This window comes from Myxocyprinus asiaticus, chromosome 4 (genome assembly GCF_019703515.2).
Source record: "Myxocyprinus asiaticus isolate MX2 ecotype Aquarium Trade chromosome 4, UBuf_Myxa_2, whole genome shotgun sequence".
Taxonomy (NCBI): domain Eukaryota; kingdom Metazoa; phylum Chordata; class Actinopteri; order Cypriniformes; family Catostomidae; genus Myxocyprinus; species Myxocyprinus asiaticus.
In genome coordinates, this window is record NC_059347.1 from 33743839 (window position 1) to 33771453 (window position 27615).

Consider the following 27615-nt stretch of genomic DNA (forward strand, 5'->3'; position numbering starts at 1 on the left):
AGAAGAAATATGCTTTAAGACTATTTTTAAAAACAGAATGAGACGGAGCAGTTCTGATGTATACAGGCAGGCTGTTGCAGAGCTTTGAGCCAGCTATGGCAAATGCTCGACCGCCTCTTTGCTTCAATCTAGATCTGGCAACAATTATAGACAAAAAGAAGAATTTTAAAATGAATTCTAAATCAGACCGGCAGCCAGTGTAGTGACATTAAGATAGGAGCAATGTGATCATATTTACGCCTGCCCTTCAGAAATCTGGCTGCAGCATTTTGGACCATTTGTAGATGACAAATAGAAGCTTGATTTACACCAAAATAGAGGGATTCACAGTAATCCAAGTGTGACGTGATAAAAGCATTTTTTTAAAAAACATTCTATAAATTAATTTGAAAAACTACCAGCCGATTAATCTGTTATCTGCCTTTTCCACCACCTGAAGCTGCGTTCACACTGCCAGCGACAAAACAACCTCATCTCATTCATTTTCAATGAGAGCTGGCGACATGAATGACGGCGACCATTGGCGACTGGATGTGGGCGTGTCCAGCGATGCGACAAAGTTGAGAAATGTTTAACTTTATGCAAATGAAGAGTGACTTTCGGGAATGACAGCCAATACGAGAGAAGACGGTAGAGCTCACGTGATACTTCTCTCTCTCAGCTCCTGTAGTGACGGAAAGATGGAGGAAAGGACTCTCCATACACACCACTAGCGACCTAACCGCCAGCCACTGGCGACATGCAGCAACAAAGTCGCTGGCAGTGTGAACGCTGCTTTAGTTATCGTATCGGCAAAATCCACTAACTGTCGACGTCTACTTCAAATGCACTAATTACAAATCTGTGTGGTGGATGCATAAATACTTAGGACTTAGTATTGTATTCTTAGTACCTTCAGATTTCCTTATTTTGGTTGTCCTGATGGTTTTCTGGTCTGTGTCTGTGGAATGTTTGTGTGGTTTCTAGGTCTAAGTCGCAGTAATTCTCAACTGGTGCCCCCGACCCCTCCCCCTCTGGCCAAAACTCCATCCATAACAGGCTCCAAGAGAGACAAACACAGCCATGATCATCAAGGTACTGACCATGGTCCACTTTTCTGAGGTCAGGGTTAAAGCTTTGATGATGCAGTGTGTATTATATGAAGCATATACATATAATATATGTATTACACAGGACGTGTCAGACTTTTACTATCAACATGCAGTCAAAAGATCTCTGTGCCTAACTTTGCATGGAGTAAAAGATCGATATTTAGATTGTGATTAAATTGAAAATCTATACTTTTACCCATCCCTAATTTTATTATTTTTACTTTAAGCCATACATGTGATTTTGTTTGGTTAAACATTCTTTTTGCATACCCCCTGGAACCTGCCTACATACCCCCTTGGGGTACATGTACCTCTGGTTGAAAATCACTGCTTTAGGGGACAGAATTGATGCTGAGACTGTGTGCATGTTTTAATACAGATATATCACTGTACTGTAACTTTAAAATTTGTTACTGTAAAATGATCAATAAATTGAATTATTCAAGTCAAGCAGCTGTTCCTGTATAGGCTTTGACTGCAGTGTTAGGTTTGTTTGTATGTCCATATTTATTTGTCTGTGTTCCTTCAGTTGCTCATGAGGATGACACCCAGTGGTTCTCCATATTCCCGATTGATAATGAGGAGCTTGTTTATGGTCGTTGGGAAGACCACATAATCTGGGATGATCAGTGCATGGACTGCCTCCCTTCTCCACCCATTCTCACCCTTGACCCCAATGATGAAAACATCATACTCGGTATAGTTTTTAATTTGTAAACTTTCATATTCACTTGTTGAACGTCCAGACCCTCAATGTCCCTGAAGAAGATACAATAGAGTTCCCTAATATTAGAAACTCTTAAATATTATAACTGTGTGTTCATGATCTGACTAGAAGAGACTCCCATTCATAGCAATATATGTGAGTGTATATGGATTATAACTTTTGACCTTGACCTACGTCTACAGAGATTCCAGATGAAAAAGAGGAGCGAGCCTCTCATTCCCCCTCCAAAGAAAACAAGAAAGAGACGGCACTGAAAAAAAGTCGCATTCTACTTGGAAAGACTGGCGTCATCAAAGATGAGCCTCAACAGGTGAGGAACAGAGAGAGAAACGATGTGACTTGAGGAAAGGAGAACTGTGGATGTGGAAAGAGGATACAAGAAAACGTGTGTGATGTGTTTGAACTGTTTCTCTCTCTCTACCATAGAATATGTCCCAGCCAGAGATTAAGGATCCCTGGAATCTATCCAATGATGAGTTCTACTACCCCAAACAGCAGGGGCTCAGGGGAAGCTTTGGAGGAAACATTATCCAGGTAGGGCAATGGAACACCGACTACACAAACATCTTTGATGTTATAGAATGAATGAGAGAAGGAAGAGCTTTATTGACAGCTTACAGGTTGTAACTAGACTGATACTAATTCTCCTTATTTTGACCTGGACTGTTCAATGTCTTTGAAAGATTATCTGAGTTCTCTTTCTGAGTTATCTGGTCTCTGAATCAGTTGAATTTTATCATTCAGTTTGACTATGAAATTATTTATTTTCCAACTTCATTGCTGTTTCTTTCCCTTTATTTCTTCCTCTTGTCTCAGCACTCTATTCCTGCTGTGGAGTTGAGGCAGCCATTTTTCCCCACTCACATGGGACCCATGAAACTGCGTCAGTTTCATCGACCGTCCCTGAAGAAGTACTCGTTTGGAGCGCTGTCCCAGCCCGGGCAGCACCCAGTCCAGCCACTCCTCAAACACATCAAGAAGAAGGCCAAGGTGCACTAACATTGTCTGAGCTTTAATGTGTGTGTTTTTTGTATGTCAGAGATAGTCGTCGACTGATATATTGATGAAGCTGATAAATCGGACAATATTCTGACTTTTTAAATTATCAGCAAATAAATTTTCCCGTTTGGCCGATTTGTTTCTTTAGGGTGCCGAAAATCGCCTGCTTGCATGAGACATGTAAATGAGCAGTCATGGTTCATTTTGTTGTTACGTGCCATCATGTTACTACAATAATAGACCGGTGTGTTCTTCCCGTCGAGCGCTCATCTAATATCTTCCTCTGAAGCATGTATTCTATCAGCCAGAATCAAAACTGAAGGATCAGGATCAAAAGTTCCTCTGATTCACAAATCATGATGGTCAGCCCGTGACAATCCAAGCAGGCGACCAAGGCCGTTTAAACTCTCAGTAGATTGCTGCTGCTCGCACTGGAGCCGCACGAGTGTGTGAGTGCAACTAAAAGCACTTCACGTGCACTATGAGTAAATGTCTTATTCACCATGCACTGTATGTACAATTGATTTGATTCAGTATTTTTTTTAAAAATGCGATTGCTAACGTGGACATGCCATCCATGGTTGCTGGACTACTGTGTGTACTGTTATCTCCTTCCTAATATATTAACAGTTTCTTCATGTGCAAATAAATTACTAAAATTTGATGACTAAACAGAAATCAGAAGAAAATGCTATCTACCATTTAAAATACAATATAATTTTTTTTAGATTCTTTTTTTACAAAGTTAAAGTTTTGTGTGAAATTGAGTAAATATAGTGCTAAATAAGAGCTTATTATTCTTTTTTAGCAATTTTATGTTGTATGTTATTTACTATATTAAATTTTGTGATATATCGGCATTGTATCGGCCTATCGGCCACCCTGCTCTCTGGATATCGACATCGGCCATTAAAAAGCCCATATCGGTCGACCATTAGTCAGAGACATACAGAGACAGAGAGGAAATTAGTATGTAACTTAAATACATTTAATACAAGTTAACACTTGTCCTTAACTTGTCCTAATATGTACTTTATTTTAAATCTCTCTCAGATGCGAGAGCAGGAGCGTCAGGCTTCAGGCGGAGGGGACATGTTCTTCATGCGCACAGCACAGGATCTGACAGGAAAAGACGGAGACCTGATTTTGGCAGAATATAGTGAGGAGTATCCTCCCCTTCTCATGCAGGTCGGCATGGCGACCAAGATCAAGAACTACTACAAAAGAGTGAGTCACTATAAACTTTAGGGGTGTAACGGTTCAAATTTCTCTACTTTTAGTTTGTATCACGGTTTTAGAGTCACGGTTTCAGTACGGTTCGGTATTTGCTATGTTCAGAAAAAAAAGGTTTCACTGCCAAATCCAATGTAAGAATACTCTATTTAGTAACGAACACTTCAACAGATTTAACCTTACTAAAATTCAGCATGGTTTTACTACAGTAACCATAGTTTAACCATGGCATTTTTAATAAAATCACAGTAACTACAAAATTAATATGGTTACTGTCATGGTTACTACAATATTAGCTACTTTAGTAAATCATGGTTACTATATGGAAACTACAGTTTTACAGTAAAACCATGGTTAATTGTATTAAAACCATGATTTCTGCAAAGAAAACTGTGGAAACAGCAGTCATTGTTACTTCAGTCATGGTTACTATAAAATTCAGGGATGCAAACTACTCACCTTTCAGCTTAAGTCATTTTTTTCTGATGCTAATTTGTCCAAATTGTTTGACAAAATGTTCTTTAAGTTTAAACACTTAAAAAAAAGCTTTAAAGCGACACTATGTAACTTTTGGCCCTCTAGCATTAAAAAATAAAACTGCATGCGTCTTGCGGAAGAACATTGTTTTGGTAATGACACAAGTTGTGCTTCGGCTCTTCGCGGATGTATGTGGTTCGAGGCACCGATATACACATGGATACAGGACATCTTATCAGAGCGAATGAACAAATAAATAATGAAAGAAAGGGAAATACGGATATCTGAAAACATGTAATCTGAGCAGGTAAGTGCCATATCTTATGCTGTTGATTTGACTTATTGGAAACATTGATGTTTTGAAATAAATTACATTTCAAAAGACATAACAATTGCTAGTCTGATAAGGTCAAACATTGTAAAGTTTTTATAACTGCAGGATATTCTGGCCAAATAGACCACAGTAGTAACTAATTTATAGATTGTCATTGTTACCAACCAGTGTCAACATCATTTCAAGACTCACATGTCCTTGGCAAGCCTAGGATTAAAGGATTTATTTAAATAAATTATTGCCTTTATAAAGAAAAATACACGTGTGCTAGCAAGTGAAAAGTTCTGCACCAATTACAGTATAATTATTTTATTTCACTACACACACACAGACGTGATTAAACAACTATAAATAAACCATATCAATAAAATACCTCTAACTGTTGAGTAAGAAAAAAGCCATCTCTGGGTCGCTTTAAAATCCTTTCAGATCTCGGAGTTGTCGCCACCTCTGAAAAGCCAAGCCGATGTTGATTCGGGTTTTATTATGGACTCTGTGTTTGCTTGTAGACTCTGCTCTGTTCGGGGTTTCTTTGTTTTTACAACCGGTGATTCCCCGGAGGTTTGCCGTTTTGAATTATCCATGGTCAGTTTTTCTCGTTCGTTGTAGCCGGATCTTATTTTCTCTGTGTACGGATATGACGTGAACACGCACAGGCGAATGACATATGTATGCAATTTCCCGCGAAATCCGTACACACAGGTCTAAAATATAAATCATTGTTATAGGTTTATCAAAGTGTATTTGGTTAAAGTAAATACATGGTTTGGAAGATGGATTTTTGTTTTACTCTCTCATTAATAACATTTTGTTATTTTTTTAATAAGTTACATAGTGTAGCTTTAAATGCAACAAACAAATCAACTCAAAATATACATCTGGAACACCTGCTATAACTTTGTCACCTTTGTCATCTCTCATGAGTTTGAATCCCTGAATATTACTATAGTAAAACTATGGTTACCAAATTACTGTATTACTGCATAAAACCATGGTTAACTGTATCAAAACCATGATTTCTGCTAAGAAAATGGTGACAGTAGTCATGGTTATTACAGTCATTGTTACTGCAATATTACTATAGTAAAATCATGGTAAATTTTTGTTAGGGTCCTTAACTATTTTGTGTATGACATTCTTCTGCAGAACACAAATTAAGATTTTTTTTAGAAGAATATTTCATCGGGGCCTGGGTAGCTCAGTGGTAAAATACGCTGGCTACCACCCCTGGAGTTCACTAGTTCGAATCCCAGGGCGTGCTGAGTGACTCTAGCCAGGTCTCCTAAGCAACCAAATTGGCCTGGTTGCTAGGGAGGGTTGAGTCACATGGGGTAACCTCCTCGTAGTCGCTATAATGTGGTATGTTCTCGGTGGGGCGCATGGTGAATTGAGCGTGGTTGCCGCGGTGGATGGCGTGAAGCCTCCACACGCACTATGTCTCCGTGGCAACGCACTCAACAAACCACGTGATAAGATGCGCGGGTTGACTGTCTCAGACGCGGAGGCAACTGGTATTCGTCCTCCGCCACCCGGACTGAGGTGAATCACTATGCGACCACGAGGACTTAGAGCGCATCGGGAATTGGGCATTCCAAATTGGGAGAAAAAGGGGAAAAATCCCACCCCCCCCCCTCCCCCAAAAAAGAAGAATATTTCATCTCTGTAGGTCCATTCAATGTAAGTTAATGGGTGCCAAAACATTGAAGCTCCAAAATCCCCTTTAAGGCAGCATAAAAGTAATCCATACGTCTCCAGTGGTTAAATCCATGTGTTCTGACATGATATGATAGGTGTGTATGAGAAACAGATCAATATTTAAGTCAGTTTTCACCATAAATCCTCCTCTCTGCCTAGTAGGGGGTGATATGCATGAAGAATGTAAATCACCAAAAACAGAAGGAGGAGAATGTGAAAGTGGAGATTGACTGGGCAGGGAGGAGAATTTATAGTAAAAAAGAACATAAATATTGATCTGTTTCTCACCCACACTTATCATATCGCTTCAGAAGTTATTGATTTAACCACTAGAGTCATCTGGAGTAATTTTATGTTGCCCTTATGTGGATTTTGGAGCTTCAAAATTTGGCACCCATTCACTTACATTGTATGGACCTACAGAGCTGAGATTTTCTTCTAAAAATAATAATTTGTGTTCTGCAGAAGAAAGAAAGTCATACTCATCTGGGATGGCATGAGGGTGAATAAATGATGAAAGTATTTTAATTTTTTGGGTGAACTAGCCCTTTAACATTTTATCTTGATACCTGCATTATTACACTTCGTGTATCAACATAAAATGCATTTCAAATTCAACATACTGTATATTCAACATTCGTAAGCTGAAAATGGAAATGAGAAGGGATGTTGTAATGCAAGTATTTTAATCATATGTGGAAATCCCACATCTTCATCACTGGAGCAGCATAACCTTGGCAATGAACTTCCCAAGCTCTTTAGTTATGGTTTCGTGTCTGTCCGAACTAGCACTGAGTGCCTGCTTAAAAACGGAAGGGAGTGTGTGCAGTTTCGGGCTCTGTATGTGCCACGCACTATCTATCCCCGGGTAATGTTGCCGTTAATAGCTAATCATATATCAGTGTATTACCAGTACACTGCACTTGTGTCGAGCAATGTCTGCATACAGTGCCTGTTTGGAAAGTTATTTTGACCATTGCTGTTGTAATTGACAGCAAAAATAAAATGTTCCCATATGGGAGATTTGAATGACACAGGGAGCTTCAGTATCTAAAGCTTGTTTTCTCCGCTTACCATTTTAAACTACACACCAATGCGTGCAGAACTGTGATGTCATCAACTGATTTAAATACCAATAGGAAAGCTTCTCTCTGTAGAATGTTGACCCAGGTGAAACACAGGCGGATCCATCTATAGAGCGATACATGTGCATTAGCAGAGGTTGTAACTTTTGCGAAGGATTTCTTACCATTGTTTTGGGAATTATGTGAATGTGATGTTTTTTAATGTGATACTGATTATGGTGGCATTGTCAATGCATGTGTTTGCAGAAACCCGGTAAAGACCCAGGAGCACCTGACTGTAAATATGGAGAGACTGTTTACTGTCATACATCACCATTCCTGGGATCTTTGCACCCTGGACAACTACTGCAGGTAACACACACGTACTCGTACAATATGACCGCAATTTGGACAGTTACTACTACAACATACACTCTCTCTTTCTCTCTTTTCATACTGTGTTAAGCTCATGTTTTCATTCTTATTTTTATAAATTAATTAGCTATTGCTTAATTTAAAATATATTGTTTTTATATATATATATATATATATATGTTTGTCATAGGCCTTTGAAAATAACTTGTTCAGAGCTCCGATCTACCTGCATAAGATGCCCGAGACAGATTTCCTAATTATCCGGACAAGGCAGGGTTACTTCATCAGAGAATTGGTAGACATATTTGTGGTGGGACAGGAGTGTCCTCTCTATGAAGTGCCAGGACCCAACTCAAAACGAGCCAACACACACATTCGAGACTTCCTACAGGTAACACCAGCACCCAGTTCTCTCTCCTCATGTTATTATGATTGCCTGTTAATAATGAAAAGTATTAAACAGCAGTGTATTTATGAGTAGCTCAGACAGATGGGCAAGGGCTTGAAGAGCTTTGGACATTAGAGTTTTTGTCTATTGGAGACCGACTAAGACAGCTAACCAGTGCTGATTATACAAGACAGGAGTAAAATGATCGGTTCCTCTGGAACACCCATAGAAGTTTGAAATTGTCTATTTTTCCCCTCTCTTTGTTGTGTATTTAAATAATCTCTCTCTTTCGCTGTAGGTGTTTATCTATCGTCTGTTCTGGAAGAGTAAAGATCGTCCTCGGCGTATACGTATGGAGGACATAAAGAAGGCTTTTCCCTCTCACTCTGAGAGCAGCATCCGTAAACGCCTCAAACTTTGTGCCGACTTTAAACGCACAGGTGCACTTACATTCTCTCTCTCTCTCTCTCTCTCTCTCTCTCTCTCTCTCATGCGGACACACACACACATTTGCCCCCCTCCTGATTTCTTCTATTTTTGTATATTTTTTGTACTATATTTTTTTAGATCTTCAAACGAGCCATAACATAAAACAAAGGCAACCTGAGTAAACACAAAATACATTTTTCAAATATGTTTTTTTTTTTTATTGAATCAAAAAAGTTATCCAACACCTATATCACCCATGTTAAAAACTAACTGCCCCCTTAAACTTAATAGCTGGCTGTGCCACCTTTAGCAGCAACAACCGCAACCAAATGCTTCCGATAACTGGAGATCAGTCTTTCACAAGGCTGTGGTGGAACTTTGGCCCACTCTTTTTTGCAGAACTGCTTGAGTTCAGCCACAATGGAGGGTTTTCGAGCATGAACTGCCCGTTTAAGGTCCTGCCACACAGCACCTCAATCAGGCTCAAGTCAGGACTTTGAGTAGGCCACTCCAAAACTAAAATTTTGCTTCTTTTGGACTTTGTATCCTTGTCTTGCTGCATAATCCAGTTACGCTTCAGCTTCAACTCACGAACTGATGACCGGACATTCTCCTTTAGGACTTTCTGGTAGAGAGCAGAATTCATGTTTCTCTCAATTATTGCAAGTCACCCTGGCCCTGAAGCAGCAAAGTATCCCCACACCATCACACTACCACCACTATGCTTGACCGTAGGTATGATGTTCTTTTTGTGGAATTCTGTTTGATTTACGCCAGATGTAATGGGACCTCTGTCTTCCAAACAGTTCCACTTTCAACTAATCAGTCCACAGAAAATTCTCCCAAAAGCTTTGAGGATCATCAATGTGTGTTTTGGCAAAATTCAGACGTGCCTTAATGTTTTTCTGGGTTAGCAGTGGTTTTCGCCTTGCCACTCTTCCTGATAGGAGTCATGAACAATGACCTTTATTGATGTGAGAGAGGCCTACAGTTTCTTTGATGTTGTCTTTGGCTTTTTTTGTGACTTCCTGGATGAGTCGTCGCTGTGCTCTTGGAGGAATTTTGGAAGGTCGGCTACTTCTGGTAAGATTCACTACTCTGCCAAGTTTCTCTATTTGGAGATAATGGCTCTCACTGTGGTTATTTGGAGTCCCAGAGCCTTTGAAATAGCTTTGTAACCCTTCCCAAACTGATGTATTTCAATCACCTTTTTCCTCATTATTTCTGGAATTTCTTTCGACCTTGGCATAGTGTGCTACTGGGTGAGACCTTTTAGCCAATTTCATGCTGCTGAAAAAGTGTTATTTAGGTGTTGATTTGATTGAACAGTTCTGGCAGTAATCAGGCCTGGGTGTGACTAGTCAAGCTGAACCCCATTACGAATGCAGTTTCATAGATTTGGGGATTTAGTAACTAAGGGGGCAAATACTTTTTCATACATGCCCAGTTTTAGTATTGGATAACTTTTTTGCTTCAATAAATAACATCATTTAAGAACTGTATTTTGTGTTTACTCAGATTGCCTTTGTTTTATGTTAGATTTTGTTAAAATATTTGAAACAATTTAGTATGAGATATACACAAAAACAGAAGAGAACTTTTTCACAGCACTATATATATATATATATATATATATATATATATATATATATATATATATATATATATATATATATATATATGCACACACACACACACACACATACAGTTGAAGTCAGAAGTTTACATACATTTAAGTCATTAAAAAAAAAATTTTTTTTATCAATCCACAGATTTCATATTAGCAAACTATAGTTTTGGCAAGTAATTTAGGACATCTATTTTGTGTATGACATGAGTAATTTTTCCAACAATTGTTTACAGATGGATTGTTTCACTTTTAATTGACTATATCACAATTCCAGTGGGTCAGAAGTTTACATACACTAAGTTAACTGTGCCTTTTAAGCAGCTTGGAAAATTCCAGAAATTATGTCAAGCCTTTAGACAATTAGCTTCTGATAGGAGGTGTACTGAATTGGAGGTGTACCTGTGGATGTATTTTAAGGCCTACCTTCAAACTCAGTGCCTCTGCTTGACATCATGGGAAAATCAAAAGAAATCATCCAAGACCTCCACAAGTCTGGTTCATCCTTGGGAGCAATTTCCAAATGCCTGAAGGTACCACGTTCATCTGTACAAACAATAATACTCAAGTATAAACACCATGGGACCATGTAGCCATCATACTGCTCAGGAAGGAGATGCATTCTGTCTCCTAGAGATGAATGTAGTTTGGTGCAAAAGTGCAAATCAATCCCAGAACAACAGCAAAGGACCTTGTGAAGATGTTGGAGGAAACAGGTAGACAAGTATCTATATCAGTATCTATATCCACAGTAAAACGAGTCCTATATCGACATAACCTGAAAGGCTGCTCAGCAAGAAAGAAGCCACTGCTCCAAAACTGCCATAAAAAAGCCAGACTACAGTTTGCAAGTGCACATGGGGACAAATATATTACTTTTTGGAGAAATGTCCTCTGGTCTGATAAACAAAATTTGAACTGTTTGACCATAATGACCATCGTTATGTTTGAAGGAAAAAGGGTGAGGATTGTAAGCCGAAGAACACCATCCCAACCGTGAAGCATGGGGGTGGAAGCATCATGTTGTGGGGATGCTTTGATGCAGGAGGGACTGGTGCACTTCACAAAATAGATGGCATCATGAGGAAGGAAAATTATGTGGATATATTGAAGCAACATCTAAAGACATCAGCCAGAAAGTTAAAGCTGGGTCGCAAATGGGTCTTCCAAATGGACAATGACCACAAGCATACCTCCAAATTTGTGGCAAAATGGATTAAGGACAACAAAGTCAAGGTATTGGAGTGGCCATCACAAAGCCCTGACCTCAATTCGATAGAAAATCTGTGGGCAGAACTGAAAAAGTGTGTGCGAGCAAGGAGTTCTACAAACCTGACTCAAGTTACACCAGTTCTGTCTGGAGGAATGGGCCAAAATTCCAGCAACTTATTGTGAGAAGCTTGTGGAAGGCTACCCAAAATGTTTGACCCAAGTTAAACAATTTAAAGTCAATGCTACCAAATACTAACAAAGTGTATGTAAACTTCTGACCCATTGGGAATGTTTTTTTTCTCCACTTTTCTCCCCAATTTGGAATGCCCAATTCCCAATGTGCTCTAAGTCCTCATGGTGGCATAATGACTCGCCTCAATCCGGGTGGTGGAGGATGAATCCCAGTTGCCTCCGTGTCTGAGACCATCAATCCGTGCGTCTTTATCACGTGGCTTGTTGAGCGCATTACCGCGGAGACATAGCGTGTGGAGGCTTCACGCAATTCTCTGCGGCATCCACGCACAACTCCCCATGTGCCCCAACGAGAGCGAGAACCACACATTATAGCGACCACGAGGAGGTTACCCCATGTGACTCTACCCTCCCCAGCAAGCGGGCCAATTTGGTTGCTTAGGAGACCTGGCTGGAGTCACTCAGCACGCCCTGGATTCGAACTTGCTGACTACCACCCCTGGAGTCGCGTCTATACTGGCTGAGATACCCAGGCCCCCGACATTTCACATCCTTAAAATAAAGTAGTGATCCTAACTGACCTAAAACTGGGAATGTTTTCTATGATTAAATATCAGGAATTGTGAAAAACTTGAGTTTAAATGTATTTGGCTAAGATGTATGTAAACTTCTGACTTCAACTGTGTATATATATGTATTAGTAAATGCTTCCGTATTTTTTTAACTTAAATAAAGCTATAACGCATTAAATATAACTACATTTAAGATGTAATGCCGGGGTGTTTCCTTGAAGGGACAACTTGAAGGCAGTAAATAATTTTGTATATTTTCTTTTTGCTAACCAGCTGATGTCATGTCATTTTACAGACACATCAGTGATGAAAAGAAATTCAAATTATATTAATATTTTCTTTGATACAGCACTAAAAAGAAAGAAAAGATGACTGAAACTGGCAAATTGCTAGCAATGCAGACACAGTGTTTGTCTTATACTTTGTGAATTAAAAAAAAAAATCTCTTTTAAAACCAAAAATTATCAAATTTTGGTCGCATTTAAAAAAAACGTAAACACGTTTAAAGCCTTTATTCAGAAAATTATAATTTTATCGCCTTTACTATTTTAAAGGACCGAGTACCATTATTTTTGTGACCTCAACACCCATGACCCCCCACCCCCAAAATTGTTTGTTCCCCTCCTATGTTCAAGACATGGTTACGGCCTTGATGGTGACTAAGACTAATACTCGGACTGACACCTTTTGTGTTTTACGGAAGAATTTCATACTTGTCTGTAACAACTTGAGGGTGAATAAATGGTGACCGAATTAGGGGTCGACCGATATAGTAATCAAAGAGACCGATAAATGATATTTGGGGCCGATATACATTTGCAGTAAAAATTAAAATTTTAGTGTCCAAATTTACACGTCACTAATGAACGTGTGTTAAATGAATACTGCAAAACAGAATATTTTAATATTATCTTTTGAAAAATTATAGAACACAACATAACTTGATTTTTTTTTTTTTTTTTTAATAAAGTGGAGGCAGCATTTCTTTTGAACTGAAACTTTAAATAAAAATAACGAACTAAACCACTCTTAACAGAATGTTATGTATTAACGTGTGATAACAGACGAGAATCAATGTTATTGAGGTTGATGCTCTTCATGTAGTTTGCTGGCTAGCCCGTTTTGTCAAGTGCAGAAAGGGCAACGGGATTTTATTCACAACGCAGGTGAAAGATTTAACGCTAGCAAAGTTGACGTTACGTTTGCTAAACCTCCTAATGTTGGTTAGCTGGCTACCACTATCAATGCCATCATCAGCTATAACATGTAAAAACACCAACTCATAAGGGCGAGTACTCCGTTAAATCAGTCCTTATCTCTTCCGCCCATCTTTATTGCTGCTCACTGTATTTCTCCGTTACGGTCTGCTGTCTTTAAAATAACCTAAAGTGTGACGTGCAACCGTTGTCATTATGTCTCGCGGTCCAGATGGAAGAAATCGTCCGCTAATTGGTGACCGCTGCATAGAGTATTGTGATGTTTATTGTAACTTCAGTATCTGCATTCTAACCTTTGAAAACAACTTGTCTTCTCAGTGATTCACCTTTCTCTCGCTGCTTTCCTCTCTCCCACATCTCCCCCATGAATACAGAGTACAGTGTTGATTGGCCATTTACTCGTGACGTATATCCAATCCGATAATACTGTGGGCGGGACATTGAGCCAGACTACAAGCAGTAACCATTCAGAGAGAGGCGGTGGCATCAGGAGTAGCATGATCCCGCAGTTTTTATTTTTTTTTATTTTTATTATTTGACAGCGCCACCTAGCGAATTGGATGACCAAGGACCGTATTTCTAGCAATAGGACACTAATACAAGATGGACAACAATCAGAGTGTGAGTACTGAATGTGAATCAAGTTTTATTTGTTTAACGTTAAAAACAATTGTGGTGTCTTGAATTGGACAGCAAAGTTAATGTAGCCGAAGTGAGAGTTACTAACTATAGTTTTAAAGTCACTACAAACAATCATATATTAGCTTCTGATAGCCTGCTGCAAAACGAACTGTTAGCCAGTCTGTTTATTTGTTTAATGAAAAAGCGATTTTGGCAAGCTCAACTATGTGTTGACTTATGTGTGCAAGGAGAAGCACCCTGCCATAACCCCCACCATCCCAGCTCCAAGAACCACCACCATCACATCTCCAACAACCACCATCATCCCATCTCCAACAACTCCCAACATTCCAGCTCCAACAACCCTCACAAGTGGACAGATGCAAAGGGTCCGTGTGAAGCCAGTACTTCAAAAAAAAAGTCCTATATGCCAGCTTCCCATGAACACATTTTTTTTTAAAGACACATAGAAAGGAAGCACACAGGCAAACATAAGGGCATCACAGCAAGTTCCCACCTAATATTTCTGTTAACCCAGCAGAGATTATGTTCTCCTTTTACTATTTCAGTGAATTGGAGGAATTTAGTAGAGGGATAGACAAACAGTTGAGGAAAGAAGGGAGAACATTCAATTGGTAGGTAGTGCATCAGAGCCAACAGAGCACATTTTAAAATTTATCGACAATCAAATCAGACAAAATGACGATTCCGATCAAGGCCGTAACCATGTCTTGAACATTTTTTATTTGTTTAATGAAACTGTAGCATAGGTGTTGAAGTCACAAATATAATGGTCCTCTTTGGTCCTTTAATATTGTAAAGGCACTGAATGCATTCAGCATGTCTGCATTGCTAGCAATTTGCCGGTCATTTTTCAGTCATTTAATTCTTTTTTGTGCCGTCTCAAAGAAAAGGCAAATATAAATAGAATTTCTTTTCATCTGATGTATCTGTAAAATTACATGACTGTGTCAGCTGGCTCGCAAAAAGAAAATACACAAAATTATTTACAGCCCTCAAGTTGTCTCTCGTTTTTTCCTCCCAGTAGAACCTTAACACAATATTTTCTTCAGGAAACCAAATGCTGCTCTTTTCCATACAAAAACACTTCATATTGACCACTGCTGTCAAGGTCGAAAGAGGGAAAAAAAATCATTATAAAAATACCTTAAAAGTAGTCCATACAACACAAAGCTGTTGTATGGCACCAGAAAGCTTGTAATATCATGCACAAGTCATTTGGACTACTGTTATGATGTCTTTACACTGAACCTTTAATAGTGCTTTATAGTATTTATCCTTTTTGGAGCTTGACAGCTCCTGCTCACTATAAACTGTTATTCTATGTAATAGAGCTGCTTTAAATATCTATTTTCATGTTCCACAAAAAAGTAACAGCATATGGGTTTTGAGCAACATAAGGGTGAACTTTTCCTTTAACTGGAGTCTCTTTTAAAAGAAGACTGTTGGGAGAATTCAGAATTAATTAAAGACATAAAGAAGACATAAATAAATTATGTAGAAAATCTTAAATTGATTTTAAATTATTACCTAATAATAATTCCTTACATTTTATATAGCACTTTTCTAGGCACTCAAAGTGCTCCACATAGTATAGGGGGAATCTCCTCAACCACCACCAGTGTGCAGCATCCACCTGGATGATGCGACAGCAGCCATAGTGCGCCAGAACGCCCACCACACACCAGCTATTGGTGGAGAGGAGAGTAGAGTGAAGTAGCCAATTCAGGGATAGAGATTATTAGGAGGCCATTATAGATGGGGCCAGTGGGGGGAATTTGGCCAGGACACCGGGGTAATACCCCTACTCTTTACGAGAAGTAACCTGGGATTTTTAATGACCACAGAGAGTCAGGACCTCGGTTTAACATCTCATCCGAGATGCATTGAGAATATATGACACTGTCCTTGCCACAACCTAAAAACTCAATAGAAGCCACAAGTCACAGGACTTACCATGTTCTAGTTCTGATCTGGGTGATAACGCTTTAGTTTGTGGGGGGTTTTTTAATAGATGATTTTCTTGGACAATGTCAAGAGAATTTTCTAATAGCTGCTTCAAAAGCCTGCCAGATTACCACATTCATTCAGTTCATTCATAATATACACACATTCTTTTGTCTTAAGCTTGATTCGCTGAAAACTGCTCCGTTAATGTTTTCACATTCATAGTGATAAATGATGTAACAAATCACGTACTCTACATGACATATTTTAAATTCAAAACAGCAAATTTCGGCAAATGGCGAATAGTTTGCACACTTGGAAATTAATGTCGGTTGGTACAGTGTTTCAATCATCAAACATTTGTCAAATATTGCATGTTTAGTTAGATACTTACATCACACATGACGCAAACACTAACCTGAACTGCTAGCTGATGTGTGGCGCTGGAATAATCCACGAGGTTCCCGCTTTTCATATTAAACTTGAGTCCTGCCTTTATCGATTTGATTGGCTATCTCATTTGACATTGACGAGTGGTGTTAGACTACTGAGTGTGGTAAACATTAAACTTTTTTAAACCATTATGTTATTCCTGCTACAACTTAATGACAAATAGACAGCGATGCATAGTGGACTGCAGCAGAACAGCAACAAGGATATTAATTATTGGGGGGGACAATCTGGCCATATCTGATTATTGGTGGGGACTTGTCCCCCTCAAAGTATATTGTGGTTACGGCCCTGATTCTGATAATTAGAAAAATTATGAAAATTGGACCCCTAGACCGAATTTTCATTTTTGAGTGAACTATCCCATTAAAAAAAATCACACAAACAAGACTCACCTCTGTCTTGTTTGCCCTGTTCTGAAGCCCTCTCATGTTCACTCTTTCAGGCATGGATTCTAACTGGTGGGTACTGAAGCCTGATTTTCGGCTTCCTACTGAAGAGGAGATCAGAGCAGTGGTCTCTCCTGAGCAGTGCTGTGCATACTACAGTATGCAGGTAGCAGAGCAGAGACTAAAGGTATATGCGTTGCAGATGCACATGCCCACAAACACATGCACAGACTCTTCCTATGCCTACATGCACTGTTTTCTCACCGATACACACCAGCTAATGTACACTGTTCTTTCTCTCAGGATGCTGGGTATGGTGAGAAGTCATTCTTTGCACCTGAGGAAGAAAATGAAGAAGAATTCCAGATGAAGATTGATGATGAGGTAAGGAGTTTATTGAGAACATCTCCATATTGTCTCTGTGCTGGAGGAAGTCTGCTTTGATTGTTTGCTTATGTCGATGTACGTGTATGATCAGGTGCGCACTGCTCCATGGAACACAACCCGGGCGTTCATTGCAGCCATGAAGGGAAAGTGTCTCCTGGAGGTCACAGGTGTCGCAGACCCCACTGGCTGTGGAGAAGGATTCTCATATGTTAAAGTCCCTAATAAACCTACACAGCAGAAGGTACGTGCCGTCTGATCATTTGGCACAGCTCCTGCCCAATTAAAAATGTCTCAGACAAATGAGAATATTCTACACACACACTCATACTTTATCACACTTACTTCACACACTGTGTTTCCTGATTTTTTTCAGGATGACCGAGAGCCCCAGCCAGTGAAAAAGACTGTGACAGGAACTGATGCAGATCTGAGACGCCTGTCACTCAAAAATGCCAAACAGCTTCTCCGCAAGTTTGGAGTCCCTGAGGAAGAGGTGACACTGAAAGTCCTCTTAACGAGCTAATATATAATCATAGATAATAAGTCACTGATTGCAGGCTAGTGATTCCTAATGATAACAATTCTTGATGATAATTTTGTGGTTTCTTGACTAAAATTGTGTTTTGCCAGCTTTCTAATATGTACATGTGTGTATGCAGATAAAGAAACTGTCCCGTTGGGAGGTAATCGATGTCGTGAGGACCATGTCTACAGAGCAGGCTCGTTCAGGGGAGGGGCCTATGAGTAAATTTGCTCGTGGGTCTCGGTTCTCTGTAGCAGAACATCAGGAACGTTATAAAGAGGAGTGCCAGAGGATATTTGACCTGCAGAACAAGTGAGAAATTTAGAGAATGCCGCAGGGTTCTGCAACCTCCTACACCTCTCTACATTCCAGATGACTTCTGCTTTAAAGGAATAGTTCACCCAAAAATTTTAATTCAGTCATTGTTTACTCACCCCTGTGTTGTTATAGCCTAATATGACTTTTTCTTTTTTCTAAACACAAAGGGAGAACTTGTGAAAAAAATGTTGTGCTCAGTGATGCCATACAGTGGCAGTGTATGGTGACAACCTCTTCAAGCTTCAAAAGAATGCAGAAGTATAATACAGAAGTCTAAAAAATTATTCCATTGTCATTCAGGTGAATACTAATTTTATTTATCTAAAAACAGGTATGCCCCAGCCATACTAACAACAGAACACAACAAAGTTGCACACAAACCAGAGAACAGAACTTACTAAACATGTCTGAAGAGATTGTAGTCCAAGAATAGATGCATTTATATGCCCAGCCTTATTCTCCATTCTGAAATAGTGTGTGTGGGACAGACCTCTGCCTGAAGAGAGTGAGACCTCAGCAAAAACAGTCTGTAGGTGTCTCTGCCAAAATCAAGTTTTTATCCGGCTCATGAGATGCTGGCTTCAGTATACTGTTATGAGAAAGTTTTTGGACCTGTGCCTGTTCACAGCTGACGGGGTTACCCTGCGCGATGCCGAAATTAGAATCCAAACGATTGGCAGAATGTCCTGTCACTCGTCATGGCTGCTTAGGGCAAAAACTCTGATTAACATAGAAAAGATACCTTTGATCACGTGTCATTTGTCGTGTGGTTAGGACACGGTGTGACTGTGGCTTTCTCAGCTCCTCTCTCAGTTTAATTGAGTACTCTGTTTCCAACAAATGAGGCTGGGCATAGAAATGCATGTAGTCTCCAACTACAAACTCATCAGATATATTCAGTAAGGTCTGTTCTCTGTTTTGTGTGCAGCTGTTTTGTGTTCTGTTATTAGTATCGCTGTGGTGGACCTGTTTTAGATAAACAAAGCGAGTTTTCGCCTGAGTGCCCCATCTCGCGAGTGGGTGCAGTTTAACTGCTAATCTTGTGAACTCTCATGAACAAATTTATTAGACTTCTGAATTATATTTTTGCGTCCTTTTGAAGATTGAAGAGGTGGTCACCACAAACTGCAATTGTGTGACATCACAGTCCCTTGGTTTAGAAAAAGATAGAAAGTCATTTGGTGTTATAACAACAAAGGGGTGAGTAAACAATGACTGAATTTTGGTGGACTATCCATTTAGTCTCAATTAACACAAGTACTTTATGGGTTTTAGGGTGTTGGAGTCCACAGAGGTGTTGTCCACAGACACAGATAGCAGTTCAGCGGAGGACAGTGATTTTGAGGAGATGGGCAAAAACATTGAGAACATGCTGCAAAATAAGAAGACCAGTTCTCAGCTGAGCAGAGAGAGAGAAGAACAGGAGAGGAAAGAACTGCAGCGAATGCTGATGGGAGAGGACAATGAGAGAGAGAGGGGGCGCAAGGAACGACGCAAAGGCTGTATGTGTGCGTGTTTGAGACCATGTCTACCCTTACAAAAAAAGTACTGTGGTGGTACCATGGTACATTGAACATATCAAATGGTAATACCATGGTACTTTGAGACATATATGTTTATGGTACTGAAATTCACGTAATATGGTGTTTAGATGGTTTTTGTCCAAAAGACGTAAAAAGTACATTGATACTTTTTGGTACTTTTTTGAAGTGCCCTTTACAAAAAAATACACTTGCAGTACAAAAATGCCATGTTTTTTTGGACATGGTTCCATGCTACTTCCATTATTTTTTTGGACATGTACCATGATATACCATAATATTTTTGCTGCTGTGAGGGTACATTTTTGTATATTTATACCCTGATCCATGTCCTTCTTTGTAACTAATTACACAGTATATGTTTGTGTATTGTAGCGAGTGCCCTTTCTACCAGCTCTCACAAAGATGATGATGCATCCTCTGTCACTAGCCTAAACTCTGCGACAGGGCGAAGACTGAAGATTTATCGCACATTCCGTGATGAGGATGGCAAAGAGTATGTGCGCTGTGAGACTGTCCGCAAACCATCTGTAATTGATGCTTATTTGCGGATACGCACCACAAAGGACGATGACTTCATGTAAGAGTCTGTTTGTATTCTCAAGAGTGATGGCACTTTGATTTGTTTTAATTGTATATTGTTGGAATGTTTTGAAATCCAGCCTTTCTAAATTGTGCTTTATCGCTTTGTTTTTGTGTGTGTCTGGGTATGCATGTTTGCAGTCGTAAGTTTGCGTTGTTTGACGATCAGCACAGAGAGGAGATGAGAAAGGAACGCAGAAGGATTCAGGAGCAACTGCGGCGCCTCAAACGAAATCAGGAGAAAGACAAATTTAAAGGTCCACCTGAGAAAAAAGCCAAGAAGGCCAAAGAACGACCAGACCTGAAGGTGCTTGCTACTCGCAAAAATGTTCTCCAGAAAGTGTCTTACTGTGTAAAAGAGTACATTCCTCATTGATCTTTGCCTGCACAGTCAAACTAATACTCTTTTTCATTCTCCAGCTGAAATGTGGAGCTTGTGGTGCAATTGGCCACATGAGGACTAATAAGTTTTGCCCATTGTACTACCAAACCAATGCCCCGCCCTCTAATCCAGTGGCCATGACTGAGGAACAGGAAGAGGAGCTGGAGAAGACAGTGATCCACAATGACAATGAAGAACTCATCAAAGTCGAAGGAACCAAGATCGTGCTCGGAAAGCAGCTCATTGAGAGGTGACACACGTTTATTTGACCAATGGTTGAGGTGTGTTAGAATTTAGGCCCTGTAGCATTGTCCTGAGGCTTAATCTGTGATTGTTTAATGTACTGTTTTAGTGCTGATGAAGTGAGGCGAAAATCTCTGGTCCTGAAGTTCCCCAAACAACAGCTTCCTCCTAAAAAGAAAAGACGTGTGGGGACAACTGTTCACTGTGACTACCTCAATGTAAGAATGTGTTTATATGTTTTTGTTTGTACCATAGTAATCACAGGTCTCTTTAGACCAGGGGTCTTCAACAGTGGTGTCCGCAGCAGTACTTAAGGGATTTTGCCACAGGGTATCTGCGGGTCCTTAAAAAGTCTTACATTTACTTTTTAAAATTTAAGGCCATAAAAAGTCTTAAATATCTTAAATTACGAGAAGTCTTAAATTTAGTTTGCTTAGGTCTTAAATTTTGCGGCGTGAATAGAGGAGACGCTTAAAACAGCAGAATCTGCACGAGTAAAAATCATCTCTCTCTCTCTCTCTCGTGCATCCGTCATTTAGCAGCTGACGCTTGAGTTTAGTGTGAGCACGCACAGGGAAGTACATTTTTACTGAACTTACGATGTTACACATGTATAAACCTTCATAAACCTTTTAATCCGAAATGCAAATGGCGTTATTTTGCATATCTAACACTGTCGCTCCTGCTTATAATCGACAAAGCTGTCAACATTACAATTTGCAAGCGCGCAAGGCTGGAGCAGGCTTTTGACGCCTTTCAAATCGTTGCGCTTCCTTATTTTACACTATAATTGTAAAGCTAACAGAACTACTCAGCTGCAGAGTTACACCTGTTGTATCTCTCATCTCCATCTCTCTAGATCTAGGGCTGCCAACGTAATTGACACTGTTCTCACGCTCTCACGCCACACGTCACTTTCTCACGCAGTGATAACGTCGCGGAGCAAAGAGGACACTGACAGCACACGGACAGACAAGACAGAGCAGCCTTTTTTGTTCCATGGCAGAGAAAAATTAATTCAGACTTGAGGGTGAGCAGTGATGACAGAAATTAAATTTTTAAATGAACTGCCCTTTAACTACCTGTTAATGTATTTGTTAAAGGTATCTGCCAAGAAAAAAAAAATATAAATGTTATTCAGCACATGCTAGACCTTATTCACAGCAGCGGTATCTTTCATGTTTAATGACAATGACAACAAGGCTGTGCGGGTTAGACGTACAGTCTCTTTGATGAGATGTACTGCAGTTTAAAGTGTTTTTGGATCATTCTGTGTACAAAACATTGAAAAAAATCTCTTCAAGGACATTCAGTAGACAAAAAACTCCAGACAACATGAGTTGTGGAAAATTAAATGGGATATTGGAGCTTTTTACAGATTTATACCATGCATGCCTTTGAAGAAATGGTAAGTCTATCCCTCACAGCCTCGTTTCCATTCCCATTAAAAATCAAACATGGCGCTACTGTGAATAAGGTCTATAGACCAATCCTCTTATTTACAAAAATGTCAGCGCATGCGCAGTAAGTGATGGCAGAAAGCCCGCTGATTGTTGTGTTAGATTTGACAGATTAGAGGATTAAATGAAAGTATGACACAAAACCATCATAAATACAAACATGTTCTTAGCGATACAATTACTATAATGATGAGTTAATAACAAACATGTAATCATGTTCGCTATAAATTTATGCTGCAAAGTTGTGAGTTGAAATGATCTCAGTCCAGTCAGCTCTGTTGATGATCTTGAAGCCACAGCAGTCAACGAGAGCCCTCGGAATAATTTTTCAACAACGTAATCCAATTAAAGTGTATTTTTTGTGCATGGTTTTTGCCACCACTTCCATGTTTGACATAAACGGTGACGTTGCCAAAGCATTGGTCTAATGCGTCATGTCTTGCTAGAAAGCAAGTGACTAAAGAGTAAGGTCACAATATAGGCTACATACTTTAGGCTACATGCATTCTTAATGATTTCATTTAGAGTTTTAATGTTGTATTAACTTATTAACACATAAATGCACAAGAATATATATATATATATATATATATATATATATATATATATATATATATATATAAACATGTCCAGATACATTCAAGTAGCCTCAGTGGTTTTGTATTTACGAGCTAATGAATTAATGTTGGGTTTTTTTATTGCGAAAGTGGTCTTAAATTTTTCTTAAAGTTGGCCTTAAAAAGTCTTAAAGTCTTAAATTTCATTCCTGCAAACCTGCAGATACCCTGTGCCAATTGTTTGATATCAAACCCATTTAAAAAAAAAAAAAAGAAAAAAACAAGAAAACTTAAACAAAACTACAACATTGTCAACTGCAACCAAGTTAAGAAGCCATAGTTCAGATAAATGTTTAATTTTCCATTCAAATGTATTATGTTAAATCAATATGTAACAGTACAAGTATATGACCCAGTACATCAGTAATGATTATTTTGATGGCTTTGCAGTGTAAGCATCATAACAAAATATGTAAATCCATTAAAATGGGACTATATAGGGCTGGGTATTGATAAAGATTTTTCGATTCGATTTAGGAGCTCTCGATTTGATTCTGTTTTTGATTTGATATTTTTATAAATGGGTATATTTCAGTTATAATGTCCATTTTGCTTACATATGAAAGAAATTCTCTCCCAGCTTATGATGGTAATTATACAGGGGACCTTCTAACTAGGTACATTACAAAAATATACATTTTACTAATTATAATTAATTATTATTATTTTACATCTTTGCTTTTAAAAATGAAAAAATCCATGTATTCCATCCGTAAATAAATTATATTGCATATATTATATTTTGTTGCATATTTGTTTACATGCATTGTTTGTACTATTTACAAGTATTTAAATTGATTTGTTGATCATGTGCTAAAAACCGGTACTTTAAGAAAACTGGCTGTTCCGTAATGAGCGTCTTTAAACGAACACATGTTGACGAGAGAGACTAGAATGGCTTTACGTCATTTGTGCAATGCGTGATTAGAATTAAATGTTTTTTTTTTTTTTTTTTTTTAAATCAACAACTGACTGTAAAGAACAGAAAGGATATTAAAAAAGACATTATTCAATTACAAATGGGTTGCGTGGATCTCATCTTTGGACACACATTACATGAAGCAAATCAAAACCAAATTTTTACTCTCAACACACAGTGAAATGATCTCGCTGCTGAATACTTCACCACTTTGCTACACAATCACTGGTGAGTGAAATCTGAACTTTTACCAGCCAGTGGCTAATCACAGATATTTTTAGTCGCATGGCGTGGAAATTTGGTTGCAAATGCAAGTGATCTTTTCTCGTTGTAGTGGAGGGTTGCCCATAGAGTAAAAGATCAACCTTAGGATTTAAGAATCAATATTGATCAATGAAGATTGTGTTGCATCAGAAAATCTATATTTTTACCCAGTCCTAGTATTATATACATGTTATCATAGGCAATGTTTAAAATGCAACACTCAATTTTATACATTATGTAACAGGGTGTCCCTGCTCCATCTCTCTATCCACCAAGGGAGTCCATGGTCTTGAAAGGATTAAACCCCTGCTTTAGACCTTGTATGAGTAATCAGAATGTGGTAGCATTCCCTAATCGTTATATTCTCTCTTTCAGCGTCCTCATAAGTCCATCCATCGCAGAAGGACAGATCCCATGGTCACGCTCTCCTCAGTTCTGGAGAGCATCATTAACGACATGAGGGACCTTCCTAATGTAAGACACATTCATCGTCTCACACACACTAGACACAGTCACATACTCTGCCACACTGAGTAATTATTGTGTTTGTCTCTCAGACGTACCCATTTCACACGCCTGTGAATGGCAAAGTCGTTAAGGATTATTACAAGATCATCACACGGCCAATGGACCTGCAGACGTTACGTGAAAACGTCCGCAAGCGCATGTACCCATCACGAGAAGAGTTCAGAGAGAGCGTCGAACTCATCTACAAAAACAGTGCCACATATAATGGTATTTGCACATGTGCACACACATACTGATGCGACTCAAACTTCGAAGTTTTTATGATGTTCTGATCTGTTTCTGTCTTTTCAGGTGCAAAGCATCTCTTAACCCTTGTCGCTCATTCGATGCTGAATCTCTGTGATGAGAAACTAAAGGAGGTAGATATTAATCTTTTACCAGGACTCAAAACATGCTTGCAGAGACTGAGGTCTAATTCTTGTCTGTCCTTGCAGAAAGAGGAGCGGTTGGTTCGTTTGGAGAAAGCCATTAATCCTCTTCTGGACGATGATGATCAAGTCGCTTTCTCCTTTATCCTTGACAACATTGTCACACAGAAGATGATGGCCGTTCCTGATGTGAGTGCTCATTTCCTGTCCTACCCCTTCCTTCCTGAGGTCTTGGGTGCTTGTTCACTGCATTTTGTGTCATTTTGTAAATCAGTCATGCATCTGTGGGATGATGTTGACAGACAATAACTTCAGCTTGTTTGTAAACAAATAAACAGTTTACAGTAAATACAGTTGTAAATATTCATGTTTATTGTTTCTACATTGAATCTTGTTTGTGCTAATTAACTGCATGCCACAGATGAAGTACATAGACATTATGTTGAAAATATTGAGAACATTGCAAAGAGCTGAAGTGTGAAATTTCTTTGCTACTATTGACACCAAATGGAATTGCAGAATGACATACTACCATACGGTTCCATCTGCCATTGATCGAATTACCAAATAGTCTTGTCCCAAACTCACTCCATTGGTTGAGCCAGTGTTGTTGTGTTGGGCTAGATGGGTCGTTCAAAACAAACAGAGGAATTTTGAAAGTGCCACAGAGCAACAGTTTTTATGCTTTTCTGTGAAATGAACCTACTAATGCTTTAACTATAATTGTTTTTGCATTTAAATCTTGGCTAGGAGAAAGTATTTGAACATCAAAAAAATTAGAAACAGTTTTAAATACAGCTCTGTCATATTAGAGATTACTAGAGGAATAGTAATCTCTCTTATTCCATCTCTTTTTTTTTTTTTTTCCTCTTTAGTCATGGCCCTTCCATCATCCTGTAAATAAGAAGTTTGTTCCTGATTATTATAAAGTCATCATCAACCCCATGGACCTGGACACCCTCCGCAAGGTCAGAAAGCAGTCTATGTATGAGAGAATCTTAAAATGTGACCTGTTTAAGAATCTCTTACGATATGTGTTTGTGTGTGTAGAACATCTCCAAGCACAAGTATCAGAACCGGGAGATATTTCTTGCTAATGTCAGTCTTATCCACGCCAACAGCGTCAAGTACAATGGTGAGAAGCACACCAATGTTTTATGTCATAAGTGATCTGATTCTTCTTGTCTAATCGTATGATTACACATTTGAAGTGAGTTTTTAATTTGTTTATGTGTTTGTTTTGTTGTTTAAACCTGCAGGGCCTGACAGCCCATATACCAAAACAGCTCTGGAAATTGTGAACGTCTGCAAGCAGACTTTAGCAGAGGTATGTCTGTATGCACGAAAGGCATGAGTCACGAGAGTCAGCTAGTCGATCCGTGAGGTCAGCTAGTGTATCTAGCAGTCTGCATTCTGTTTTTGAGTGTCTCGCAATGAATGTTGTATTTTAAAGACAGGGTATCAAGTTAAAAAAAAACTTGTTAAAGGAATAGTTCACCCAAAAAAGAAAATTCTCTCATTTACTCACCCTTATGATATCCTTGGTGTGTATGACTTACTTTCTTCACCAGAACACATTTGAAGAAAAATAGAAAAATATCTTAGATCAGTAGGTCCTTAAAATGCAAGTGAATGGAGATTTCTCGTTTGAAGCTCCAGAAATCACAGACAGTTAGCATAAACTTCATCAATACGACTCCAGCGGTTAAAGTATTAAAAATCTTCTAAAGCGACACGATTGGTTTTGGTGCGAAAAAGATAAATATTTAAGTACTTTTTAACTATAAGTCAACATTTCACGAGAGGGTGGAGTCCAAGTGGTCTCTCGTGTGACACATTCGCATTGCCGTGAATACAGATGTAATCTCACATTCTCCACTTTATTGAGAGATCCAGGATGAGTACACAAACGCACCATTGTGTGAGTAAAGAAACAGATCAATACAGATCTAAACCAAAACCAACCAAGCAACTGTACAGCATTCCTGCTCCTCACTGTAAACAGCGCTGTTCTTCCGGCCGTGATGCACTTGCGTCAGTTCTCACGTGATTCAAATACCAGTGCGATTATGTCACACACGCATACCTCTGCAGAATGGAAACATGATTTAGAGGAAAAAAATCTTTTTTGCACCAAAACCAATCGTGTTGCTTTAGAAGACATTAATTTAACAGCTGGTGTCCTATGAATGCCATTTATGCTGACTGTCTGTGATTTTTGGAGCTTCAAAAGAGAAATCTCCATTCACTTGCATTTTAAGGACCTACTGAGCTGAGATATTTTTCTGTAAATATGTTCTGGTGAAGAAAGAAAGTCATACACACCTGGGATATCATGAGGGTGAGTAAATAATGAGAACATTTAAATTTTTGGGTGAACTATCCCTTTAAATGTGCCTTTAAGACACATCTTATGTAACAGC

At 38.9% G+C, this 27615-nt stretch overlaps 1 protein-coding gene across 5 annotated transcripts in view; it reads left to right on the forward strand.

Annotated features, from left to right (window-relative positions):
* Positions 1-27615, forward strand: part of LOC127438572 (transcription initiation factor TFIID subunit 1-like) — a 41544-nt gene that overhangs the window by 9329 nt on the left and 4600 nt on the right. For 3 of the 5 annotated variants that reach the window (XM_051694268.1, XM_051694250.1, XM_051694276.1), the window contains exons 10-35: positions 967-1074; positions 1621-1788; positions 2001-2128; positions 2245-2352; positions 2635-2808; positions 3871-4044; positions 7888-7992; positions 8186-8386; positions 8682-8823; positions 17117-17247; positions 17364-17444; positions 17539-17688; positions 17821-17940; positions 18107-18282; positions 19564-19796; positions 20205-20409; positions 20553-20718; positions 20832-21043; positions 21146-21254; positions 24672-24770; positions 24854-25031; positions 25116-25183; positions 25259-25381; positions 26068-26160; positions 26243-26327; positions 26452-26519. In XM_051694268.1, coding sequence (XP_051550228.1) covers positions 967-1074; positions 1621-1788; positions 2001-2128; positions 2245-2352; positions 2635-2808; positions 3871-4044; positions 7888-7992; positions 8186-8386; positions 8682-8823; positions 17117-17247; positions 17364-17444; positions 17539-17688; positions 17821-17940; positions 18107-18282; positions 19564-19796; positions 20205-20409; positions 20553-20718; positions 20832-21043; positions 21146-21254; positions 24672-24770; positions 24854-25031; positions 25116-25183; positions 25259-25381; positions 26068-26160; positions 26243-26327; positions 26452-26519 — 3605 coding nt within the window. The remainder of the gene's footprint in view (positions 1-966; positions 1075-1620; positions 1789-2000; positions 2129-2244; positions 2353-2634; positions 2809-3870; positions 4045-7887; positions 7993-8185; positions 8387-8681; positions 8824-17116; positions 17248-17363; positions 17445-17538; positions 17689-17820; positions 17941-18106; positions 18283-19563; positions 19797-20204; positions 20410-20552; positions 20719-20831; positions 21044-21145; positions 21255-24671; positions 24771-24853; positions 25032-25115; positions 25184-25258; positions 25382-26067; positions 26161-26242; positions 26328-26451; positions 26520-27615) is intronic. The other 2 variants (XM_051694259.1, XM_051694284.1) reach the window with 1 other exon arrangement.